The sequence below is a fragment of the Neolamprologus brichardi genome, chromosome 23 (genome assembly GCF_056152115.1).
Source record: "Neolamprologus brichardi isolate AB-2024 chromosome 23, ASM5615211v1, whole genome shotgun sequence".
Classification (NCBI taxonomy): Eukaryota; Metazoa; Chordata; class Actinopteri; order Cichliformes; family Cichlidae; genus Neolamprologus; species Neolamprologus brichardi.
Genome location: NC_142125.1, coordinates 31568324 through 31596207, shown reverse-complemented (window position 1 = coordinate 31596207; position 27884 = coordinate 31568324). Strand labels below are relative to the sequence as shown.

At 39.4% G+C, this 27884-nt stretch overlaps 1 protein-coding gene across 1 annotated transcript; it reads left to right on the top strand.

Moving 5' to 3' along the window:
* Nucleotides 1–20: 20 nt before the first annotated feature.
* LOC102775772 (ATP-binding cassette sub-family C member 4-like) lies at nucleotides 21–27800 on the top strand. Its single transcript, XM_087836384.1, has 31 exons — nucleotides 21–94; nucleotides 890–1000; nucleotides 1470–1590; nucleotides 1797–2021; nucleotides 2132–2221; nucleotides 3255–3418; nucleotides 5213–5338; nucleotides 6125–6374; nucleotides 6487–6594; nucleotides 6709–6798; nucleotides 8238–8429; nucleotides 8933–9027; nucleotides 9226–9312; nucleotides 13608–13704; nucleotides 14873–15091; nucleotides 16298–16435; nucleotides 16563–16600; nucleotides 17021–17145; nucleotides 17307–17453; nucleotides 18299–18378; nucleotides 19440–19590; nucleotides 19692–19811; nucleotides 20206–20316; nucleotides 21471–21571; nucleotides 21677–21868; nucleotides 21951–22106; nucleotides 22665–22754; nucleotides 24515–24687; nucleotides 24813–24918; nucleotides 25472–25606; nucleotides 25697–27800. Exons 1-31 carry the CDS (start codon nucleotides 21–23, stop codon nucleotides 25712–25714), a joined length of 3930 nt encoding a protein of 1309 aa, XP_087692510.1. The 3' UTR covers nucleotides 25715–27800.
* Nucleotides 27801–27884: the final 84 nt, after the last annotated feature.

The window sequence follows — 27884 nt, the reverse complement described above, 5'->3', positions numbered from 1 at the left end:
CAGAGCACCCATCTAATATCATGGAGACTACAAAGGCGGACAGCAGACGCAATCCTTTGGCCACTGCCAGCTTTTTTTCAAGGGTCTTTTTGTGGTAAGTGCATTAATGAAGATATTGGATTCCTCAGCATGTTGTTAGTATATCAGTCAAAAGAAAGAAGAAGAAAGTTTCTGCAAATTATTCAGCACTGAGTGGCAGCACTTAAAGCGTTCAGTGAAATGGGAATAAAATATATCATAGAGATGAATTTAGGAGCGAAGAGGGAATTTTTATTTTTATTTTTGTGTACTCAGTAACGACTAGAAGACTCAGGTAACAAGTAACTGAGAAATCAAATAGGTTAGAACTTAAAGGGCTTGCGGATCTTTTGATCTTTTTAAAGTGGGCTTTTAAAAAAGGCCCGTTATATCTACAGGGAGAGTGTAAGTCACTCGTTCTATGAATGTCAAATGTAAACTGTCCATATTCCATAGGTGACTGAATATAGGTTTCCCCTTCGCATAGGGGCTTGTATATATTGTACATAACAAATATGTGTCAGTTACATATAGGACATCACGTGATATATCCCTACAGGCATTCCGATGTACGTCTTGGTCCAGTCCCAATGTGCAAACTGATGCTCTCACAAAGTCTGAGGCACTCAAGTATTTTTGAAAAGCTTTCATGCAAATAGAAGTTAAAACACGTTCTTTATTGCACATAGTTTAATCAGCCATTTCTTTTTATTGGACCCAAGCCCATCACTAGAAACACTGTTTCTCCAAATAACTCATTAATCACAAGTAGTTCAGACATTCACAGTTAGCTTAGATATGTCTTTTATAAACCACAGTGATTTGTATTTCTCTCTGCCAGATGGAAATGTTTTGTTTTTTTCTGTTTCAGTTGGTTAAACCCCCTGTTGCAGCTTGGCCAAAAACACAGGCTCGAGAGAAGTGACATGTACAGTGTCCTTCCGGAGGATCGGTCTGAAACCCTGGGAGAGGAGCTGCAGAGGTACTTCAGCAAAAGGCTAATGTGACAAAACCAGAAGTGGTGCTGGTTAAGAAACATGTCTGTTTGTTTCAAGTTAATGTTTTATTTTTTTGTAGTGTGGATTGCCATTCTGTCAACCTGCCACTGCTTGTAATATCAAGTGCTTTCAAGGGTCTGTTAATTGTGTTACTGATCTGCTGCCAATTAACCTAATTAGCCTTAAAGTCCTCCAGTTGTTTCTTTTTAGTGCCTCTTACCTTTGCAGCCTTTTCTTGCCCTTCCCAACTTCGTGAGATGTGTTGATAAATACATAAAAATAGTAAAGCACCTCTGTTTTAACATGTAACAGGTTATCTACCTGAATAAAATATGGATGAGATTTAAGAATGATTAAATCCTGATTTTATTTATATTTTACACAGCATTGTAACTTTTTTGGAAATGTTGTTATAGATCCGGGGCTCAACTAATAAATTCATTTGATTTGCAGATGTTGGAACGAGGAAGTAAAAAAGGCTTCAAAGGAACTACGGAAGCCGCAGCTCTCCAGGGTTCTTATAAAGTGCTATGGAAAGTCCTACGCATTAGTCGGCCTATTTGAATTTTTTCTGGTATGTTGTGAATATTTACAATTGGCACCAGTGTTTCTGGCCATATTATTTCAGATGAGCTAAAATAAAAAGGAATACTGTAATTTTACTGTATTATTGTATTACTAGCAGATATTTGAACCAATTTACCACATCCAATACTAGTAATGGATAGAGCGAAGCTTGTTTGCATATTCCATTATGTATTTATTGTCTTTGTTGTAAAGGAGGCAATCAAAGTGATCCAGCCACTTCTTCTGGGAAAAATAATCCTTTTCTTTGAGAATTATCACCCAGATGATCAGAGGAGTCTTTGCATGGCGTATGTTTACGCTGCTGCGATGTCCATCTCCACGTTTGGACTGACTATCCTCCAGCATCTCTACTACTATCATGTCCAAAGAACAGGCATGAGGATTAGAGTGGCTATGTGTCACATGATCTACAGGAAGGTCAGTGAAGATTCAGAAAATTTGCACAAGAGATGCAGATTTTTGAGCTCACAACTCTAAGAATAATTTTGTAAATCTTTCAAGCTGTTAAGTAAAATTGTTCTCATCAGGCTCTCGGTCTCAGCACTGAATCCATCGGACGAACAACCACCGGTCAAATAGTGAACCTACTTTCAAATGATGTTAATCATTTTGATGAGGTAAGGCAACAGATGACCTAAATTTGTAAGGGTCAAGAAAAGAACCAACTCGAAACTACATTTGGAGAATTGTAACCGAGACAACAGAAGGACAGAGGGTTAACCTGGATTTACCCTTTTGAAACCTTTTTTCATTAGGTATTTAAGTAGATGGGTATTTGTGGTAAATGCAGTTTTTTTTTTTAGATATTATTTAAAAGTTACTACACTAACTTGCCACAGGAGAATGATAAAGATGAAAAATCTGAACTCTTGACCTTCTGCTTGATGTTATATATAGGGCAGGGAAGAGGTCTGGAAGTGTCAATATAAAGCAAATCAATACAAAGTTGTCCAGAGAGATCACATTTATTGTATGACGAAACATTTCTGTCCACTTCCAGGATCCATAAGGTCTGGCGAGTCCCTGTTCAGACGCTGGCATCACAAGATGACTGATTTTGAGCTAATACAAGACCTCACAATAACTTCTAACCAATGAGATTGACTGATAGCAAACCTTCAACTGATAGCTGTCATAAGGATGTATATAGGCATTTTTTGTATGGGTAGGACAATTTGTTTGCTTTTGTCTAATTCACAGGAAGTTGTTTTCAAAAAATATTAGGCAGGCATTTGAATAAAACATCTGTACTTCCACAAATGAAACACGCTCATCCACCCTGGTTAACTGCAGTCAGGCATTAAAAGCAAGTCTCTGCGGCTATTTTGTTAATGCCACAAAGGAATCCTTTTTGGGATAGCTTAAAGCCTGACACGACTGATTAACATGTGAGGGTGATTGCAGTCACACGAGAATCACAAGCATCTTAAAGCTGTTCTATCGGCATGTAGTTACCCAACACTTTATTGAGACACCTTAAGTATTCCTAAAATTTGTTGACCATATGGAGCACATTTCTCCAAATCTTGGGCATCTATGTTTGCTTACATTACAGGCTCTTTATGGTGACTGACAGTTTTATCCAAGTTGTGACCGCCACTTCCAAATGTCACACACTTTTCAAAATGTCATTTATAATGACCTCTACAGATTACACTCAGACTGCACTACTTGTGGGCGGGACCTCTGCAAGCAGTGGTGATCATCATTTTCCTTTGGTATGAGATCGGCCCCTCGTGCCTGGCAGGTGTTGCAACAATTGCAGTTATGATGCCGATACAGACCTGGTTTGGAAAACTCTTCGGCATCTTCAGGTAAAGGATAACTGGAGAAGTACAGGGATCTTTCAATCTATAGACCTCTCAATGTCCAGCAAGAAACAAGACCCGACTGCAGGACTCATGGGCAAATTGGGCAAATGTAAAACAGACCTTTTTATTAAAGTAGAAGCCCGATGTTCACAAGCTCCAAAATATCCACACACAAAAAAGACTAATCCAGGAAATTCCAAAACCCGAACTGAGACACACAAAGGTGGTTAAACAGGCAGACTGCCAGACTTCTTCTTGGATTTTAGACACAAAGGTGCATTGCTGCCCTCCTCTGGTACTTCGTAAACCAAGGAGGTCAAACTCATTTTACTTTGAGGGCCACATACAACTTACTTTGATCTTAAGCAGGCTGGACGAGTGGCGCTGTGATTTTTCTTTTCTAAAGAAATGTTGCTGTAGTAAATGAAAGACATGTTCGCACAAATTCAATTGTAAGAAATGTTTGAAATTACACAAAATGTTCTGGCAGCTCATTGTCCAGACTCTCCTGTAATTATAAAGCAGGAAGTGTTTGTTAATACACAGAAAACCTTCTGTTTCTCTTGTTTTCTTACTGTGGGCACATTATTTTACAGAACTTCTGCAGAGTTCTTCCTAACTCGGTTTCAATTCTAGAAAGATTGGCACAGACGACTGAGTCAAAAGATTTCCCCCACTGACATCTCAACTCTCAACAAATTTCCCAAAATACTCTCTGTGTAACTTTTTTTTTTTTTTTTTTGGGCTTTTAGCCTTTTGTACTGTATTTCTCTCTCCTCGGTGTTCTGCAGCCAGATTCCTGTCTCTTACTGATTTACCAAAACCTTCATTCCATCCCGGTACACTGAGTTCCCTTCTGGTGTTTTTCTTTCCTGGGATACATTTGTTTCCACTACTCATAATTATTTCTGAAATACTGCGGGCGTGTTCCATCATATGGAAAAACGAATAGAAATTTCCATATCATATCATTCCACATCATTTTCCAGATCACAACCTACTGATATATTTTGAGTTTTTAACCTCCGCATGCTAAGTGCACAGCTGATCATCACACCACTGTGACAAAAACTACTTTTTGTTGAGTCGTTGCATTTCATGAAGAATGTAGATTTATATGAGCTCTCTAAAGAGTATGAGCTCTATTAACTGATCGAAGTGTGTTTAAGGTTCTGTATAATCAGTCTGTATTAGTAATGACCTTCATTGTAGCCTTAAGGATTGTCCTATGTTAATTTTTTCTTTGGGTCAAATGAGTAAGTGATGGATGGAGGGAATTTTACTGCAGTCATAGGAATCCTAAACCTGGTTGCTTTGGCATTAGACACATTTGATGCATACAAACCCACACATAAACTCCTCTGTAGGACTCCCATTTTTAACTTTAGTTTTTTTTATGTCCACCTAGATAACCAGGGAATGTTAAAGCTGATACTGAAGCCATGCAAATATTTTGCAAGACCGGAGCTAATGTAGAAATCAGACAGGAAACGCCAGGGAAACAAGACACAGGGAAACAAACAATGAAGAACAACCCAACCAACAGAAATAGAAACTTGAACTAAAAAGATTTGAACTAAGAACTAAACGTTCCCTATAAATCTAAAAACATTTTAAAACAAGTTCCAAACTCTGAAACCCGAGTCCAAACCCAGGACCATGACAGGACCTGTTTAACAATGTTCAATGACTGTGTCTATTTTCTCATGCACTAATATGTTATTTATAACGTATCATTAGGAAAACTAGCGGACTCAATGACATGTTGTGGGGTTTTTTGTTGTTGTTTTTTGGCAGGAGCCAAACAGCAGTCCTTACTGACAGCAGAATCCGTATCATGAATGAAGTGGTGTCTGGCATAAGGATAATCAAGATGTATGTCTGGGAGAAACGGTTCTCAGCCCTGGTGACTGAAGTTAGAAAGTAAGGATGAGAACAAACTGGTATTGTTTTGACAGGAATCATTTTCTGAACCAGCAGAATACTATTGCATATATTATCCTTTTTTTGGTACCCCTCTCCATCATCAACTGATTTAGCCCTCAGCTCTGACAGGCTCACGGGGTATTGTCATCAAAACACAAGGATGACAATACCAAGTTTGTGAATGAACTCCAGAATGAGGCGATATAGGATTTTCAAATTCAGACCAACGATGCACCTACTAGAAATCTCAGATAAGTTCAAATCCCGCTGACCTTAACCCCAAGGTCAGAGGTCAACTTTTCTGAAAATCACTTAGGATTTCCACATTTTTCACATAGGTGCAAATGCTACAACTCTTACATAAATCCTCCTTTTGCAACATGTTTACATTTTATGTTTGCTTGTCTTTTCTTCAATTTGTGAAAAAGTTTATATTACTACTTTATTTTATGGGGTGTTCTTAATTGGTACTGTTGTCCTCCTGCTGAAACTCATATCAAGAGTGACCCCTAAACTCAGTAGGAGGTTTGGATCCTGCTGTATTGGATAACCAAGAGTACTTAGGCAGAACTTATGCAGGCACAGGGAAAACATGGGAATTCACAAAAAGCTACACTCTGACTTTTTTTCCCTTTTTCCTTCATAAATTAAAAATTAAATATATAATTACTGCCATAGACATATCAAAGTGAAACAGATGTTGCTCAACATCCTGCCAAATTTAAACTTAAAACTTTGCTTCAACTATGTAATCCATCTACATATGTTCTCTTATGTTTGTAGGAAAGAAATCAGTCGGATATTAAAGAGCTCCTACTTACGAGGACTCAACATGGCTTCCTTCTTTGCCAGCAGCAAGCTCATAATCTTTGTTACCTTCACGGTCTACACTCTTTTGGGGAACACTATGACTGCCAGCCAGGTGTTTGTCACCATGTCCCTGTATGGTACAATTAAGGTCACCCTGACCCTGTTCTTTCCTCTGGCCATTGAGAAGTTGTCAGAGACTGTGGTGAGCATTCGCAGGATTAAGGTAATTAATTTCTGTCATAAACTGTAGGAAAAGTTGGCAATCCAGTAGTCATGTCCAAGATAGACAAGCAATTTCCAAAGCTGGTGTAAAACCATGTATATCATTTTCCCAGAATTTTCTCCTACTGGAAGAGATTGAGAGAAAAAACATTATGTTGCCTTTGGCGGAAAAGGGGGAAAACTCTATTGAGATCGAGAAACTGACCTGCTACTGGGATAAGGTAAATAGTGTAATATATTTCGTAGCGGTGTAACATATTGTTGTAGAACAATGACTGTTCCTGCAAACTTTATAGTTTGATGTAGTACTTGCTGCCATTTTTGTCTTTGTGTAGAGTTTGGATGCACCATCTCTTCAGAATGTTTCCATCACAGCAAAGTCACATCAACTTCTGACTGTAATCGGACCAGTGGGGGCCGGAAAGGTCAGTAAACTTGTGTAATCTATCTTAGCATCCACCCTAAGATTATAGGAGTCTTTAACCTAACGGTTTATTACCGGATTCTTATACACTGCTCAACAAATAACCACTTTAATAACATATCAGATCTCAATGGGAAAACAAATCATCATTACTGATGTGCACTGAGTAATATGTTAGGTAGTGCAACCTGGCAACATTGGATGAACTGAAACGTAATGTCCCAGAGGTGTTCTATTGATTTAGGTCAGGTGAGTGTGGGTGCCAGTCAGTGGTATTAGTTCCTTCGTCCTTCAAGAACTGCCTGCATACTCTCACCACATGAGGTTGGACATTGCTGTGCACCAGGAAGAATCCAGGACCCACAAGCATATGGTCTGATAAAGTTCAAGGACTTTATCACAATATCTAATGAAAGTCAGGGTGCCGTTGCCTAGCCTGTAGAGGTTTGTGCATCCCTCTATCAATATGCCAGTGACTCACCACCAACCCTGAATGATGTTACACAACATACGTTTTTCCACGACTTCTCCAGACCCTTTCAGTTCTGTCACATGTGCTCAGGATAAGCCTCCTTTCATCTTTGAAAACGACAGCGCGCAAGTGGAGGACCTACCAATTCTGGTATTCTATGGCAAACGTTAGTTGGGTTCCATGGTGCTGGGTGGTGAGCACAGGGCTTACCAGAGGGCACTGGGCTCTCTGGCGCCATTATTGTCATTTTGTAGGGTTTTGGCAGTGCTCATCCAGTTTCTCCTTGTAAAACGGAGCAGATCCCAGTCCTGATGATGGGTTAAGGGCCTTCTACAGCCTTGCCCAGTTTTCCTAGAACACTTGCTTGTCTCCTGGAATCTCATTTACCGTTTTACCATGTGGGAGATGGACTACCTGTGCAATCTCTGTAGGGTCCAGGTATCGACTAACAACCCCCTCTGCTATTTGACTGATCACATCAATATCCCAAAGGTTTAACTGACTAGATGCTATACATTTATTTAAAAAAAATCCTTTAATTCTTTCTTTTAGCAGTGTACTTGATTTGATTTGATTTGTAAAAGAGTGGAGGTTTTTTGCTTTGGTTTTTTTTGTTGTTTTTTTGTTTTTTGTTGAGTCCTATGAAATATGTGGCCCATGATTCAGTACCTTGTAGATTTACCTTTAGCAAAAGTAGCTAGACATAATCTGATCTTTATGACTTACTTTATCAGTCATTATTCAGTTTATTCAGGTTTAGAGGCATATGTTTATACACAGCTCTTTTATGGTTCTGCCAAGGTGTTTCAATTGTGTTGAGGTCCAGAATTTGTCTGGGCCATTGCACCATAGCAACTCGGAAACAAAGTGCCGAACCATTGCAGGGGTCTGCATGTATTTGTCACTGACAAAAACAAAAAAAATGCAATTTACCCAGCTTACATGCATGACATCCATGTTTTCCTCAGTCATCCCTGCTGAGTGCAATCCTGGGAGAGCTTCCTCATGACACAGGCACACTGAAGGTCAAAGGTCAGTTAACCTACGCATCCCAGCAACCGTGGGTGTTCCCTGGAACCATTCGCAGCAACATCCTTTTTGGGAGAGAACTTAACCCCAAGAAATATGAGCGGGTCCTTAGAGCCTGTGCTCTGAAGAAGGTGAGCTAATGTGTTCAATCAAAGCTGAATGTTGTGTTCATGAAATACTATTTGAAAAACTATGACTGAAAAGCTTCTAAAGCCTGAACTACTACTGAGAAGCTTTTGGATTTCATGGACCTGAACTTTACAGAGAAGCAGATGCAGGTCCACAAATCAAGCTTCTTCTATCATGATTGTGGGTTTTGTACCCAGCGTTTTCAGCTTTGGACTCACACTCGCTGCAATTTTCTGTGTTTTCATTCTGATTTTATGTTTTGTATTCATAGTTTCTTTGTTAGTTATTCTCAGGCTTTTCCTTTTCCTTTTCCTTTTCCTCTTAGTCTGCGTTTTGATCATTAATACTTGTCCTGGAATCTGCATCTTTGCTTATAGTACAGGATAGCCTATTTTGCTAATATTCTGAAGAACAAAACCAAACTGCCAATATTTATTAAATGACAAAAATGTTCCCCTACTTTTGGCATTCACATTTATTTGTGTTACACCTACATTTTGTGCAGGACCTGGAGATGTTCCCAGATGGAGACCTGACACTGATTGGAGACAGAGGAGCCACACTCAGTGGGGGACAGAAAGCTCGTTTAAACCTGGCGAGGTACGAGGACAGTCACAGCAGTTACGTCATTGTTATGCACAGGAGAGAGGTTCCATTTTTAGTACAACAGATTTGAATTCGGTAGAGGCAGTAAAAACTTACATGTTCAGGCAATTTTTTAACCCTCCAGGTATGCACACTGCTGTTGTTATAGTTGTTCTACTTCATATGGCATAATCAAAGCACTTATTTTTACAGGGCTGTGTATGAGGATGCAGACATCTACCTCCTGGATGACCCTTTGAGTGCTGTGGATGCAGAAGTTGGAAAACATCTTTTCGACAAGTAATGACTGCTCACAATTCTCTGTGTCCTGAAAAGATACCCATATGTATCCATATACATTATGTATAGTATATTCTACATGCTACTTATCTCTGTTTTATAGAAACTAAGGGAATTATTAACCGCAAGGTTAGATTTAGGTGACAGAATTTGGGTTTTCAATTCAACACCGGCCATTTCATGGCACTTTATACTGTAAAGTAAAGACTAGAGATGGCATGATACCACGTTTTTATGTCCGTTACCAATACCGATATCATAAATTTGAATATCGGCCGATACCGATATGAATCCGATATAGTGTGTTTTTTAATCAATAAAACGTTTTTTTTAATATCTTGCTGCATTTTGTATAAGTTCAAACTCAAGTTTAAAAAAAACCAAAACACTAAAGCTATTCTGTTATACCTGTATGCAAAAAATACACAGCACCCAAAATATTTCATAGTTCAGCAACATAAACTTAAACCTACTCCATCCTCCCTATTCTTGTATTTTAAAGAGTAAGCAACCTAACTAATAGGGTTGCAAACTCCCAGCAAAAAAAAAAAAAAAAAAAAAATAGGGAACCACGCCCGACCTCATGATGCTTAATCTACGTAATCAAATTTAATTTGATGCAGGGGGAAAAATGCACAGAAATAAATTATTTTTCAAGAATAATTAAATAGATTCAACATCTTTCTTCAACAGAATTGCAGACTGCACAGATGGTATCTTCCCAAAGGAAAAAGTACTAGCTTACGAGGGTATATTAGACTTAATAGTTACTATATACAGTAATGGACTTCTATACATTTTACATCAAACTTTGGGTGTGAGATTCAGATAATTATTTATTAAAAGCTCGACATTTTAAATGAGAATAAGAAAGAAAAGTATGTCTTTGTGCCCCCTTTTCCCTGTTCATGCCCTATCGGCCCCCCTGGCTAAACTTTGCTAGATCCGCCCCTGCACAGTTACCAGCCGTCAGCTGTAGAAAAAGATCCTGGTATTGAAAGTAATATGAAATAAATTCTAACAACAGATTATCAAGCTTAAACGTGCTGCTGTTGTTCAGCTGCTGGTTTCCTCTTTCTGGTGCGAAGTGGGCGATAAACAAACAAGAGAGACGGACTCGCGACAGAAAAGCCGATCAGCTGATCATTAATCAGTTTCATGATTAAAGTAGCAGCAGGAGGGAGAGAGAAGAGGCAGTTGCTCCATATATCGGTTGTTAAGCTTAACGCTGGAATGCTTTACAAACATTCAGAGGTGAACTTACACACTTGCTTTACTTCTCTCTGGGATAACTTCCTCGGAGATGAAATGCTGGTTTGGTAGCGAGGCTACAAATACTCAACCAGACCACCGAAAGGTCTCGCACACCAGAGCCGTTCTATCCCGTGATGCATACTCTCCGATATCCGATCCAGTAATTTAGGTCAGTATCGGCCGATACCGATAGTAATATCGGATCGGTCCATCTCTAGTAAAGACCCAACAATACTATCTCTGATAAACTTAGAAGTGGGATATTTATGCTCACATCGAGCCATGATTTTTATTTCAGGACCCCAGTAGAGTTGCTTTGCATGTGTTTTGTTTGTTTTTCTTTCTTTCTTCCCCCTTTCTCACCGTCTCTTCTCCCCTCTGGTTTTCTTTCTCCCTGTCCTATCCCCCAGTCATGTCTGTCCCGTTTGTAAAATAAATACATAATTATAATAAAGGTCAATCAAATGGACCAATATGGGAAGGCCATGATGATCCACTTGGTAAAATAAATCCGCTTGGCATCTTTCTTGGCCTTAAGACAACAATTCTGATGGCTAAAGATCCAAACGGGACACAAAAAAAAAAGAAGAAAAAAAGAGTTGCTTTGCATGATTGGCAGTTCCAAAAAGCATTATTTAACTGTTAGCAGCCCTTTTAAAGCCTCTCAGTTAGGTGATCCCATTGCTTTGCTGATTACTTATTTTCAAAAGTAATTAGTTACTTAGTTACTTTTTAAAACATTTTGCACCCTAAATAGGTAATAAAGCAATAGATCTTTCAGCCAAATTCTACTTTTTCAGCATAATCCATCATATAAAATGTAATCAAATGAAAAAGTCTCTTTTTAAAACTTGTTTTATTAGTTTTCATGTTTTAAGCAAACGTTAAATCATATGCAACATTCTCTGACTGGAAGAAATTTGTTTAACATTTAAACCTATTTTCTGTATATTCCAGCACATAAAATAAAATAGTTTTTTTCAAATAGATGCACGTAAAACACAGCAGAAAATAAATAAAATCAAAGACTCAGCTGTCCTGTTGCTCTATTTTCACCTGTATAGCAGGAGTGGGGCAGGCGGAGGCTTGCCCTGGTGCAGGTGTGTCGTAGCGGTCAGTGGAAGAATCTGGGAGTTTCACATTCCCGTGGCAGCGTATTTGGTGCATGTTCGGAAGTTTAGGGGGGTTTTTTGCTGTAAAAAAGAAGTTTTCTTCCCACGCAGTGAGCAGCGGACACTAATGTTTTTGTCACTTTTTACAGAATCAAACTTAAAGTAAGGTCAGTACTTCCACGCTTTAAACGCTGCACGCTCATACTCTCTTCCACACACGTTATATTATCATTGTTGATCTGCACACAGCTGTTGCCACAAACGTTGCACTCGCTTACGTCACTGTCATGAGACATTCTCGCAAAAAAAAAATCACGGTTTTAGTAACGCAGTAACGCAGCGTGCTTACGGGAAAGTAACAGTAATCTAATTACCTTTTTTGCAATAATAATCCCTTACTTTACTTGTTACTTGAAAAAAGTAATCGGAATACAGTAACACGTTACCTCTCTCTGATGCACACAGATCCTTTTCTGCTCTATTACAGCCACAGACTATCTTTCCCCCCCCTGTAGAAATATATTTTCTGCCACACATCCCATTTGACCTTTAAATGTTCTTTTACTCAAATGCTACACAAGTCAGCTATATATGTATCATAGTTCCAATATTGTAATCACTTTAAATGAACACAAACAATGAATCTGGATCTGGAGTAGTGATGGGATTTCCGGCTCTTTTTAGAGATCCGGCTCTTTCGGCTCGGCTCACTAAAAAGAGCCGGCTCTTTCGGCTCCGAACCGGCTCTTCAGGTTGTTTTTTTGCTTTAAGTATTTAATCATTAACACTAATATAAAATTATGCAGAAAAGGAATTACTAATGTAAAAAAAAGTGGTTTTATTTATATATGTTTATATATGGCCCCTAGAGACAAAGCACGTACACACTCCAAAACACATTTCTAGCATTTACTGAACTTCCAAAACAAAGCTACCCAGATCACTTAAATTACACAATTGAAAGCATGTGTGTATTGTTTGTGTATTCATAGACAAGCACTCATATTTATTCAAATAATTAAAAAAAAAAAAAAAAGTTCATTTACCTGTTACTACCACACACCAAATCCGGTTGTTGATACTTCCTGGCTTGTGTAGCCACTAGGTAACAAAAGCTCAACACCGCGCCCTAGCATCCTGGAGCACTTCTGTTGTCTTTTGTACGTGATTCTGACTTTGTACGTGCTTCTGAGTTTTTACGTGTTTTGGAGTTTTTACGCGTTTTGGAGTTTGTACATGCTTTGTCTCTAAGGGCCACCGTAAATATACTTTATTTATTCACTCCACATAAAATGTAATAAATAAATCATATAATACAAAAAACAACTATTTACATTTTAAACTTTTAACTATTTAAATTTTCATCTTTTTCCTTTTAAACAAATTTAACGTGAAACAACACAAAACACTGCAAACCACAACACAATTAAATATAAATTAAAATATTAAAACAAAAAGAAGATGCACATTCTCTGTCATATGGGCCTGCATGATTTCTGAATCCTTTATCATCTGCAACTGAAACTAGTGGATGATTACTATACCTTTCTAATGTGACGTTGTTGCCCCTGGCTCTCTTTCTCTGTTCCTGTGCTACTGCGAGTGTAACTAATGCCCCTCCCCCCTCTGCCCAGCGCAAAGTACAGGCCGCGGGGAGTTTAGCGGAAAAAAGGGCGAGAGAGAGGGTGAGAGAAAGGAAAAAAAAACCTCATGGCTCCCAATAAAGAGCCGGCTCGCGTCGTTCACTTCAAAGATTCGGCTCTAAGAGCCATTTCGTTCACGAACGACCCATCACTAATCTGGAGGACTGAGCTCACATTACACAGCTGCGTTGTGTCATGCAGTATGGATTTGTATGAGATTTTTAAAAGGAGAAAAGTTCCACTTGTTATTTATGAAATGTGTACACCTGTCTGTGCTTATGATCAGGTGTATCTGTGGCTTTCTGAACAACAAGTGTCGTATCCTGGTCACACATCAGCTGCAACATCTGAGGGAAGTTGACCAGATCCTGGTCCTCAAGGAGGTTTGTATCCTTGTAAAAGAAATTGCTTGAAGGAAGCTTGCCTCCTACTTCTTATCCATGCCATTGGAATAAATAAAGCATTCCCACAGCAGAATCCTGCCTAGTTGGTCAGACTTGGCCTGACATGGTCACAATAACCCGATCAGCTGCGACATTAAAACCACAAAAACAGCTCTCACCTATTCCGTAATGAACCTGGGCTGTTTATGTCACAGTATGGCTACAAAGCCGTCTGTGTGGAGTGAGGACGTGGACCCAAGTGCAGATCGACAAAACTTGAGCGTAGCAAAAATGAGCCGTTTATTAAGGCTGGCAAAATGGTACAAGACAAAAGGCAAAGACGAAACTTAGAGAACCTAATAAACTTAAACATAAACATATATATATATATATATATATATATATATATATATATATATATATATATATATATATATATATATATATATACTCACAACATTGGGCCAGAAGACCCAGGATTGTGACAGTTTTGTGGTTTCATGCACCTGGACATTATGGGTCCTGTGGGTTGTCTGCTGGGGCTTTGGCTTTTAAAAGAAATGTTTGGGGCTGGTTGAGCTGTAAACTGGGCAGCTGTAAGGATATAATTGCTACTCATCTTATCTGTCTGTGGTTTTAATGCTATCGCTTGTATCAGTGTTAGTCATAATCCTATATATGTATAAATGGTTACATTTCAACCATTTCTAAAATCGAAACAAATTCAAAGCATTTTACAAATCTGTGCATCCACACCTAAATGCATTGTGATCATTTATGCTGAATTTTTTAAGTTCAGTTTAAGAAATCTGATCATCTTCTCTTTCAAAAATCGTTCTGTGCATAAACATAACATAACATCACTTTCACTCACAATACCATGGTTGTACAGGACTGTGGACCATCCTGGGTATATGTTAACTAATCCATTTAATGTGAAATAAAACTTTGATGTTAATCTTACTATTTTCTGAAAACAGCAGGCTAACATTATTGTTAGCTTAATTGCTAATCCTGGACATTTCTGCTCTCGGCTGACATCAGGTCAGAAAAACCTTGGCAATGGAACAGTGGACAGTGGAAGCCCAGATGTCCCAGTTTTCTGCTGGGACTTGAACACAGCTTAGATTTGATGTCCAGTAACTGACTTCCTTTGTTGCATCTTTAGGGTCAAATCATGGTCCAGGGAACCTACAGTGAGCTGCAGTCCTCTGGCCTCGATATGGTGTCCCTGCTGAGACGTGATGAGGAGCAGGAGCAAATGTCTCAATTTGCTGACCCAGAAAAACTGTCTTTACAAAGTCGGTGGACAAATGATTCTCACAGTTCACACTGTTTCCTCAACTGCCCCCTTCCACCAGAAAGCACCTACACTGACCATCTTCCTGTATGTATATTTACTAAAGAGATTGAACATTGCTATTTTTACAAAATAGTGTTGTTTTACCTTCTGTTTTTAAAAAATGTAATTAATTTTCACAGACTCCCCATGCATTGTCCTTTCTCTTTTTCTTTAAAGTTTCTATATGGTACCATGGTATATAAACAAGTCCATTTATTACTTCTTCTAATATGTGACATTTGTAGATATTACCTGATAGCCATTTGGCTAGAAAAGATATGCTAACTTCAGGTAGCTATTGGAGAAGTTCACTTACTCTAAGTCAGGGGTGCCCAATCCCAGTCCTCGAGAGTTAGTGTCCTGCAGCTTTTAGATGCATCCCTACTCCAACACAGCTGAATCAAATGGTTTGATTACCTCTTCAGCATGCCATCAAGTTTGGCAAAGGCCTGATAACAAGCCATTCATTTGATTCATTTGATCAATTTGATCGGAACAAGCTGGTTCTACGGAGAGGGCCCTGAAAGCTGAAGGCTCTGCCTTCCAAATATTGTAGCAACAACAAGTAAGCCTGCAGTCTGAGAGTGAAGTGCTTTATTGAGCTGATATGGTGCTGTGTGGTCTTCATTCATGGTACATGATATGGTAATGGATGGTACATATACACTGACTTGTACACTTAACACTGAATTACTGCATCAGTGTAATGTGGTGTGTAGGTAATCAGCATGCTGGCACTGTAGAGTTGTTACTGAAGATTGCTTTGATGGCAGCTTTCAGCACATCTGTATGTGTCCATTTCCACATGTGAGGTCTCCCAATTTCCTCAATCAGCTATTCTTGACAACCCTTTCAACAGCTTTGAAAGAATTCTCACCTTTTCCTACTCTACAGTTCCTTTTAGTCAAATTTCATGTTACATGTAATAAATATATTATAAGAATATAAGAAAAAATATATATAATATAAGAAAAAACTATACTGTCAAAAGTATTTGCTCATTTGACCATTCATCCAGAAACACATTTATCAGGTCAGACACTGACATTGGACAAGAAGGACTAGCTCAGGGTCCTCGCTGTAATGCATCCTAAAGGTGTTCTGTTGAGGTCAGGTTTTCATGATATATATATTTCTCATTAATATTATTTTAGATGCACTATCATGAAGTGTCAGCTTTGTTCTGAGATTACAAACAATAAAACCATGTTCAAGTATAACGATGTGCCTGGATAATTTCTTGTTTTGCAGGTTGAAGCTATTCAAACTATTGCAGAGGAGACACGAGCTGAAGGAAATGTCAGCAGTCACATTTATTTTACATACTTCACGGCAGGCTGTAGCCTTCTGGTTTTAATGGTTATAGTATTTCTCAGTATTCTAGCTGAGGTAAGTCACAGACCTCTAATGGTACCATTAGCAAGTGAATGGAGATTTTTTATGTTTTTATTTATTGTGAACATAAGAAACAAAACCAAGTTGAACCTTTTTTCTTATTTTTGTTTTTTTTCAATAGGTGGCATATATCCTTCAGGACTGGTGGTTGGTATACTGGTGAGAACTCAACACACTTTTAGTACTGTGTAATACTGTGCAAGTCTTGAGACACACCTCATTTCTTTATCATTTGTTTTCAATGAGCTAAAACGTTTTTAGATATATTGTAATGTAAAGGCCCTACAAAGAGATTTGATAAAACAGCAAGCGCATTGGGGACAGTGGGAAGGCAAAAAAAGAAAATCAATTTTTGCCTTCTGTTCTATATTTCTATGTATGTTTTCAATAACTCCCTACACATGTGTCCCATTTTCCTAGCAAAGTATAAAGAAATTAGTGGTAGATCAGGACTTTAGTCCAGTTCTGTAGAGCCAGTAGCTTACTTTTCTGTTCATTTAATTACAGAACATTTTATTAGACTGTTTAAGTGATGTTCTTATGTTTCACACTTTGTTTAATTTTCTTCTCACCTGACAGGGCAAGAGATGATTTTACAAACGGCACAAACAGCAGAGTCACTGCTGTTAGCCTTAAAAGTGGAATGAATGTTACTAGTTCATACCAAGAGTTTAATCTCTCTTTTTACCTCAGCATTTATTCAGGTAAGCCTTTCAGTCCTGTAGTTCTTACTGAAATCTTCACATACTATTGTTGACTACCATGTGTGTTTAGTGTCCATTATGTTATTACTTGGTAGAATATCCTGCTGTAAATCAAATACCAAACTATTTTTTTAATATAGTCCTGCTGTGTTTACTTTTAGGTTTGACAGCAGCAGCTGTGGTCTTTGGTTTTGCCAGGAGTTTGGTGATATTTCACGGGCTGGTGAGATCAGCTCAGTCTCTGCACAACAGCATGTTTAGTGCTGTGCTCCACACTCCTGTTAGCTTCTTTGATGTCAACCCCATAGGTGAGGCCTACACAGGATTTATTTTTATTTTTAAGAGGAAACAGTCACATATTTATCTGCCTAGTGTTTGTTAATAATGGATTGTATTTATATAGCGCTTTTCGAGGCCCTCAAAGCGCTTTACAATCCCACTATTCAGTCACTCTCACATTCACACACTGGTGGAGGCAAGCTACAGTTGTAGCCACAGCTGCCCTGGGGCAGACTGACAGAAGCGAGGCTGTCATATCGTGCCATCGGCCCCTCTGGCCATCACCAGTAGGCGGTAGGTGAAGTGTCTTACCCAAGACAAACAGAGCTTCGGATCGAACCGGCAACCTTCCGGTTACAAGATGAGCTTCCCAACCCCCTGAACCATGGTCGATTGTTTAAAGGTGTAAAATGTAAGACTCTAATTCAAAAATAAATCAAAACTGTCACCAATTGGGGCAATGTTTCACTAGAAAAATTTTAGGTATTAATCCCCAATGTTTAAAAGACAAACAGCAGAATTAAATCTTGCTAACTATCCAATAACACCGGAGGAGACACTGAAAGCTTTTAAGGCTGGTATTAACATGTTAGCCTGCTTACTTTAGTTGAGATCTCTGTAATAGAATGCATAAACATCTAGGACATAACTTTAAAGCTGTCACTTTCTCACATTCTGCTCACAGATTTGGTTTAATTTAATTTTTAATTTAATTTTTAAACCATTTTCAATAAGCAATCACACACATTAGCCAGAAACTCCTAAGGTCTGAACTGCAGGCCTCACATCCACTTAGAACACAGAATATTTTCAAGTTGACATTCTGCCCTTTGACAACATAGTCCTGTTAATTAAAACTGTGTCTGCATTGTAGGAAGAATACTCAACAGGTTTTCCAAAGACGTCAGCCAAATGGACTCCGTGCTACCTATCACCTTTGTGGACTTCTATCAAGTAAAGACTACCATAAATTATATTCATATATGGACAAAAATACTGTGCCACCTACACCATGTTACATTTACAGGAGCTGCTTGTCCACAGAAACCCATGCTATGAACCTTCCAGCATACATGCTCAATCATCCAGGTAAGGAAATCCCAAAAAAATGATTCTGTTCATCTTGACATAGCATTTTGTGGGAGAAACGTTTCATCACTCATCCAAGTGACTTCTTCAGTCTCGACTGACTGCAGAAGCTTATGAGGATGTAACATCCTGGATAGGGAGGAACGCTGGTTTGAGCGCGGAGTCAAAGAGGCCATTTATGTGAAAAAGGGAAAGACCATCTCTGAATCGAGGAGGGAGCCTAAGATCTTTCACCATCTTACAATGCTGTGATTGCAGCCATTCCCCAACTCTCTGTGAATTTTACCCATGCCCTTGATCAATGATCAGTGGGCTTTGATCAGTAATTGTTGATCAATGGTCATGGCAATTTGCATATTAACAATCAAGGAACTGACCCCACAGCCCATTGTTCATTCAGTGGGCTGGTTTCAGTCATTGTGCAAATGTGCTGTTTATAAGGTTGGGGAGGTATCTCTGGCTCTCTTCCACAGCATGTCTTTATCATGTCTTCCTTCTCTCACCCCAACCGGTCACGGCAGATGGCCCCGCCCCTCCCTGAGCCTGGTTCTGCCGGAGGTTTCTCCCACTCAAAACGCTACGTCCAGATGAACATAATCACGTTTTTGGGACTTCCAGCATAGAGTTTTTGTATGCTTTTTGAGCACTGGTAGTTTTTTAAACGCGCTATGTGCCTCAGCAGAGTGACCCCACTCTGTAACTCTGCCACTTCATGCTTGAGTGGCTGTGGTTGCTAAATGGCTCCACTTAAAGCTGAATGTGGAATATCTAGGAGGGAAGAAATTTCATGAACTGACTGTTGCCACTATTACTTAAATGATTAGAAGGTGTAGCACTCATTACTTTTGTCCATGTTTTCTTTATTTTGACTTAACAAGATCTTTCAGTATTCTCATTATTTTTCATTATATGATGTGTTTTTTAAGTTATTTTTACAGAATGTTGGCGTTATCGCGGTGGCAGCCTCAGTTATTCCTCTCATCCTCATCCCTGTTGTGCCTCTCCTGTTAATCTTTCTGTATTTGAGGAGCTTGTACCTTCGTACCTCACGTGATATCAAACGCCTTGAGTCAACAAGTATGTTGATTTATTATTTATATAATTTGTTTTGGGGGGAAAAATAATCTGAAAGGGCCAGCAAAAGTAGTTCTTGTCTTTTCATTTTGCCCTTCCTACAGCTCGGAGTCCAGTTCTCTCACACCTGTCCTCTTCCCTTAATGGTCTTTCTACAATCAGAGCTTCCAGATCAGAAGAGAAGTTAAAGAAAGACTTTGATGCCCATCAGGACCTGCACTCAGGTTTACTCTTTAAGAATAAACATTTACACTTTCCAGGCTGACTGGAATTTGCAAAGTGACTGATTAGTTTTCAGTGTTAAGTCCAAAGATTCTGTGAGACAACTTTACTATGGTGCATTTTTGAAAGACATGCAGCAAAATGGTGAAGACTTGAACCCAGGCCACTGCAGTCAGGGTTACAATGTATCTGCTCAACGAAGCAAAAAGAAGACAAATAAGAAACTGAACGACAAACCAGGTCTATTACTTGCCCTGTAATAATCCAGATACAAAAAATACGTCTGCCGTTGCAGTTTTGTACCCCTGAGCTGTAAAATGCTGATGGAGTATTGTTGACTCAAGTTCAAATCTCAGTAACTCAGTCTCAAGGTTTTTTTCTGCTCTTTTGTTTCAGAGGCCTGGTTTTTGTTCCTGATGACCTCCCGCTGGTTTGCACTACGCCTCGACAGCATTTGCTTCATATTTATTACCCTCACAGCATTTGGCTTGATATTACTCAGAGATGGTAAAGAATTAAGAACAGTCCATTCGTTTGACTCTCCATCAATAATCTCAAATACTGATTGTCAAAGGAGCTTGCAAAGAAAAGCGTCTGGACTTCTTTAAGTTGCTTGAAGACGTTTCACCTCTCATCCGAGAAGCTTCTTCAGTTCTAAGGTCAAATGGTGGAGAGTCCCAGATATAACCCTAGTGGGAGTATCCCCCCACAGAGGGACAAAAGGACCCCCTGATGATCCTCTAATCGCCTGAGCCAAGGTGTGAAAATGGGTGTGGGTCCCAACCAGCCAGGGTTTCGGGTGAGCTCATACTGATTAATTCTGTTCCTATCTTGATTCAGAGCAATCGTGTGGCATCGCATGATTTTTACCAAGGTCTCAGTCCTGTCTTATTTACGGTGTTACGTTACTGGCTTTGCTTTTTTTAAATTAATTAGTTAATTAAAGCTCCTGATTAGGGTCGGGCTAGGCTTAACAGTGGGTTCACCCAAAACCTTGGTTGATTGTGACCAACACCCGTTTTCACACCTTGGCTCGTGTGATTAGGTAGAGGATCAATAGGGGGTCCATGTCCCTCTTGGGTGAACACTCAGATAGGGCTTAAAATCTGGGACTCTCCAGCAATTACTCTTAGAACTGAAGAAGCTTCTTGGATGAGAGGTGAAACATCTTCAAGGAAATTTAAAGAAGTCCAGACGCTTTTCTTTCCAAGCTCCTTAGACTCCTGATGATTGGAGACCTTGCAAATGATGCATGTAATTTGAGATCTGGTATCTGCATGCAGTTTTAGTTTCTCTTTTGTACTTTAAATAAAACAGAAAAAATGATCCACTGGGTAAAAGTGTTTTTCTTTACTCGTCTCGCTGTAAAGCTCAAGTAAGATTCAAGATCACTCCCAATATTATGAGGGTAGAACCGTCTCAGTGAATATATGTCTTTTGCTTTCATGTCTCTTACTAGTGTCACTTTCTTTGCCTAATAATCTTGTACTTTTGCAGTTACAAAATGATATGACTAAAAATTATGCAAAGATGGCAATGTGTTACTGACTGCAATACTACAAAAGCTAAACTGGCAGCACACTGGCCAATTCAACACTTTCTTAAATAGGTTTAGAAGAACAAACTCACGTAGTCTTTTTTTTCCTTCTTAAATTGATTAGGGCTGGTGGCTGGAGAGGTAGGCCTGGTTCTTACCTATGCTGTGACACTGATGGGAAACTTCCAGTGGACAGTGAGACAAAGTGCCGAGGTGGAGAACATGGTATAAACAGAGTGACATTTAAATTTAAGGCTTTTTTCTTCTGTTATCAGATATTCACATGACATGCTGTTATGACCTGCTGAAGGGAGCTTGTGATTTTTTCAGATGACATCAGTGGAGAGGGTGGTGGAGTACACTGAGCTAAAAAATGAAGGGCCCTGGGAAACTCAGCAGCGTCCTCCCTCTGATTGGCCGAGCCAAGGAATGATAACCTTTGATCGAGTGAACTTCTTCTACAACACAGACGGACCGCCGGTCCTCAAAGAGATTAGTGCCACGTTTCATGCCAAAGAGAAGGTGACACATTTGTTTGCAGACAGATAGTGGGTGGGTCTGGGTGATGATCAGCTGTTGATGTTTTGTGTGTCCTCTGGGTCAGGTCGGTATTGTGGGTAGAACAGGAGCGGGGAAAAGCTCTCTGGTCTCGGCTCTGTTCCGCCTGGCAGAGCCCCAGGGGAAGATCTACATCGACGGTGTTGTGACCTCTGAGATCGGCCTCCATGACCTGCGCCAGAAGATGTCCATCATTCCTCAGGTACAACATCAGATGACACCTATTCTGTTTTTTGATATTTCATTTCATAGCTGGAATTTATGAGGAAAATGTATTGCGGCTGCACAGAACACCTGCCTGATGAGAGAGACCTTAAATCATAGGCCTACATAATTTTGCACTTGTGTTTAGTACCCACGTTCTTCTTTGCTTCTGCCCATGCACTGCTGTGTATCATATCGTGTTACCATCACCTGTTGGCAGGATTTTATAATGTAACACTTGTGTGGACCTGCATGTAGAGCTTTGTAGCAAAGTGCTGAAGTTATAAAACAAACTCCGCTGTGACCCTTGACTCTAAGGATCTGTTCGTTTGTAAGCCAAGCAGTGGTAAAAGAAAATGGGGCTTCAAGTCTTATTTTCTGAGGAATTAAAAACAAGAAAAACAAAATGAAAGCAAATGAAATTAAATTAAAAATGAAAATTCTTCGTATTTTTATATGTAAAATGTGTAGTATGAAACTGATTAATACACCTTGTATTTATGCTCAAATCAAGTATATCTGATTCTGCCTCACTTCTCTCTTCTTTGTTTTCCAGGACCCAGTTCTGTTTACTGGCACTGTGAGGACAAACCTGGACCCTTTTAACCAGCATAGAGATGAAGACCTGTGGAAAGCTCTGGAAGAGGCTAGTAATCACATCCAGGACTTTAGTTACAGCTTCCAATTGTTTCACAGCATGCCCTCCCCTCCGGTCTCTTTGTTGCAGAAATTTACTTAAATTATTGTTAATCTATATACATATAACATATATCATATACATATACCCTTGTACTAATAAATATCCGGGATTCAACTATGCTTTGAAAAATATATGGATGAATTAACTATGTCTTTAAAGATCAAACTGGCATTTTGTGTTATAAATTCTTTGGCTAGACAGAAAGTATACTGTGTAGGTACAGTATATACACTTAAGCTGGATTTCTTTTGAGTGATTTTATTTTAATAATACATATTGCATTGTAAATATTGCAGTGCACCAAATTATTCACAGCACTTCACTTCTTCCAGGTTTTCAGATTAATTCTAAATTGCATTAAATTCCTTTTCACCCCTTGCACCCATATTAAGAAAGTGAAAAAAAAGTTTGAAATTCATGCAAATTTATTAAAAATATCCATCCATACATCCATCCATCTGGGGCCAGGTCACAGGGCAGCAGCCAAAGCAGAGAAGCCCAGACCTCCCTCTCCCCAGCCATCTCTTCCAGGTTACCTGGGGAAAGACCAAGGCATTTCCAGGCCTGCCAAGAGATATAATCTCTCCAGCGTGTCCTGGGTCTGCCCTGGGGCCTTCTCCCGGTGGACATGCCCGGAACACCTCACCCAGGAGGTGCCCAGGAGGCATCCATGTCAGATGCCTGAACCACCTCAACTGGCTCCTTTTGATGTGGAGGAGCAGTGGCTCTACTCTGAGCCCCTCCTGGATGGCTGAACTCCTCACGCCATCTCTAAGGGAGACAAATAAAAAAAAATTAAATAAAAAAATGAAAATATAAGGTACGTAAGTATTCACAGGCTTTGCCGTGATACTCAAAATTGAGCTCCAGATCATATTAAACAAAATTCTATGGTCTGATGAAACAAAGATTGAACTGTCTGGCCTGAATGCCAAGATTCGTGTCTGGAGGAAACCAGGCACCGCTCATCATATGGCCAATACCAGAGCCACCCCACTGAGCTACAGGAGAAATGTGAACATGGCTGTGTACCAACATTCCCCATTCAACATGATGGAGCTTGAGAGTTTCTGCATAGAAGAATGCACAAAAATATGTGCGCCAAGGTCGTAGCATCATACTTCAAAAGACTTGAGGCTCTAATTGCTGCCAAAGGTTCAACAAAGTATTGAGCAAAGGTTGTGAATACTTATGTACATTGAAAAATACATGTTGTATTTTTGTTTTCTACTTTCTAAATTTGCGAGAATTTCAAGCTAACTTTTTATGGCTCAACTGTAAAAGCCTGAGGGAGTGTTGTCATCACTTTGCCGGTCTTACCCAAGTTTGCGAATGCAAAAATTCAAGAACTAGGATTTTCAAATTCATATCATAGTTTGAACCACGAATTTGAATCTCTGTGACCTCAACCTCAAGATCAAGGTCAGAGGTCATGTTTCCTAGGAAGACACCTAGAATTTTTACCATAGGTGCATCTGCTAGGATCCTGGGGTTTAGCACTTGCGGCCGCCAGTGTTTTTATTTCACTTTATGAGAAATGAAATTAATCTATTTTGGAATAAGGCTGTGAAGCAAGTGAAGCACTGTCAATACTTTTTGGATGCTCTGTATATGTCATTTGATTGGTTTTAGAAACTCTAATCAAGGACCTTGTTTTAAAGAATAAACCAAAGAAAGCTCTTGATGGTTTCTCCGTATTAACACAGGTACAGCTGAAGTCTGTGGTGGAGGAGCTCCCTGGAAAGTTGGAGGCTGTCTTGGCTGAGTCGGGCTCCAACTTCAGTGTGGGTCAGAGGCAGCTGGTGTGTCTAGCCAGAGCCATCCTGAGGAAGAACCGCATCCTCATCATCGATGAAGCCACAGCTAACGTGGACCCGAGGTCCTCCAAACACATTCTCAGCACATATAAAGCATAGACAGAAATGTCATTACACATCCACTAGTTTTCTCAGCACACCTCTCCCATATGTTTCTACTGTGTTTTGGTTGTTGCTGTGAGTACAGGACAGACGAGCTGATCCAGAAAACCATACGAGACAAGTTCGAAGAATGCACAGTGATCACTATCGCGCATCGCCTCAACACCATTATAGACAGTGACCGCATACTTGTGAGTCATCTCTTCTGTCTCAGTGCAGTTTAATTTAATTTCAATCAACCATGTTTTATAATCATATTATCTCTCAGGAACACCTTGAGGATCTTTAAATTTTAACTTTAGCTGTCCATTTTCAGTCTGACAGTGTGTTAATCAGTTTTCATAGGGATGGGAAATGCATTTTGTCAATCAGTACCCATGCCTAATGATCGTGAAAGCGATCATGCACTGGCCAGGTTCCTGTTTGGCTCATCCTTAGCAGGTTGTCAGTTAAAAAGAGGACTGTTACATGTCTGGATAACAGACGAATCAGTCACAGTGAATGGATTTAAAGTTCTGGGCCCATGAAATAACTGATATTGGTAAAGATTACAATCAGGATTGTCCCAATTTATAGATATATTTTCCAAAGCAGTTTTTGAGATGTAGCACCATTTTCAAACTAATTTGAGTTCATTCTTACTGCGGTGTAGTGCGTCAGTCTATATATAGTTTTCACATGCTAGCTTTTAAAGGACTGTAAGTTTACCGTTATTGGTGAAGAGGACATTTGTCTATTTTTAAGGTGCTGGAGAGTGGGACCATCCAGGAGTTCGACCACCCCTTTACCCTGCTGCAAAACAAAGAAGGTGCTCTCTACAGGATGGTGCAACAGACGGGCCAGGCTGAGTCAGCATCTCTACTGGAGTCAGCTAGACAGGTGAGCTGAAAAAAGTGGATAGGGTGGAGAGAGAACTTTGGACTCTGTTTTTAAGTTAAATAGAATTAAAATAACGTTTTTCCCCTCCAGGCAGCACAGAGGTCCTGAAAGTCTGTGGCCAATGAAGCGTGACTGTTGTGCCTAAGAACTGGAAGCCTTCTACCACTTTTGTAAACAGGACGTTGCTAACTTGTACACTTAGATCGTAGAACAGTAGAACCACCGTGGGTTTAAATTGGACTCCCTTGGTATTTTTAACACAACAACACAACAATTATCATTACAAATGATGAGGATCATTTATACCACAAACCTTCCAGGGGTTATATTTACCCCTTTTTTTGAAATGCTGAGCTCTACAATCGTGCTACACTTGGTTGCCTTGCAGTGCTTATTGGTTACATATTTTAATAACCACTCTCCTATCTGATGACCCATAGCTAAGAGGATTAGCTGACAACACAAACAGATAGGAAACTAGAGTTATATAGAAAGATTAATATTTATTTCAGAATTTAAAGGGGTTGGGATATTGAGGGAACAAGGAGCAGGTCAGAAAGGTTGACTGGGCAGGTTGCTGCCTATGCAAACCAGAGAATAGCTGAATCCTAAATGTCCAGGAGTCCAGGGCTGAAAACTGGGGCTGGAGCAGACTGTGTGGTGGATCATCCAGAGCTTATGTCTTTTTAGTAGTCTTGACTATAGGATGGGATGATGGTGGGGCTCTACTCCAACTGACTCTTTATTGTGCTTAGTTGACAGTGTTGTCTTCTGCTACTCTATAGTTCAAGGTTCACTATGTTGGTGTCAGGTTTCCATTTAGCAGCAGTAATAATGTAGTAGCCATGATGGCCCTGCTGTGGTGAAAGAGTTTAGGTATACTTACAACAGTCTATGTAAATTCTGGGAGTAAATGCCTAAATTTGTATCTAGATACTGGCTCTAACACGAATTCTCTCCTTTGAAGTAACCAGTGAATTTTCCTCCTTTAATGCTGTTCATAATTCTAACAGCAAACCTCTTGTGACTCTTCATTAACTAAGGAGCTGAAGCTAGATGGTAGTTTGTGTAGCATAAAGACTGGAGATGGGTAAATGGACTGGTTCTCATATGGTGCTTTTTTACTTGATTACTCAAAGTACTTTAAACACCATTCACACACACATTCATACAAGCACTTTTTTAGGGATTGAACTGCCTGTCTAGTGATGACGTGCTCTAACTCCTGAGCCACCTGCCTGAGTAGGTGTTGTTTCATAATAAACCTAACCCTAACCCCTAACTAGTATAGAGAAGGTACAAAGCAGTTTTAAACCACACAAGTTCAGTTTAACTGGGCTCGGTTGTTCTGTTAGATGTATTCCTAATAGAGCTTTCCTAAAGTAACTAGTTACATTATCATTGGAATAAAATACATTCCTGTTAACAATTATACATGAAAAGAACCCAAATAAGTCATACATGAAAACTCCTATCCATTATTCAGTGAGAAAAACAGATGTAACATATCCATACACAGTGTTTGGTTACCTTGGCACATACCTGCAGTTTCCCAAACCTGATGGTTATTTTTTTCTTTAAAAAATGTTTTTGAACCCTGACTTTGTTTTGGACATTATCTTATCTTTAAGCCTAGATTTGATGTGATTAGATTTATTGCTGTTCATTGGTTGGATGCCCATGCATCCATAGCATCCATAGCTATAATGAACATTGTGCAATTTGGTTATGAACAATGTGATGGTGTAAGAAACAGTTTGCTAGAGTTCTGCAAATACTTGTAATCGTGGCTGTTCATTATTATTTTTCTAGCAAAGCTTCTGGTGCACAAATCACTGACTGTGCTGGGGTGAAAAATTCTCTGCATTTCTGTGTATCAGCTAGAGAACATTTAAATCTTGTTATGTACGCCTGCTAGCTATTTCTGTGGCCAAATATGTGTCTGGTCGCATCTTTGACCACACCCAGCAGAGATGTCGTAATGTAGTAATGATTTAGCTACAACCGTATACATCACTGTTATGTTGTAAAAGTCTCCTCTGCTAAACCTTTATTGATTTTTTTGGGGGGGAAATTATTCTTTTGCTTTGCTTGCCTTGTTTTACACTCTTTGTAAATTACTTTAACTGTGTGAGACTTGTGTCTCATTGATTCCTTACCTTAAATATTAAAAGACTGCTGTCTGGAAATGTGTGGCTCCAAATACTCCTGTGTAGTGTTTTGAAGATTGAAATTTATGGGGTGGTTTTGTATTGTTTCTATCAGTTTGTTTTTGGGT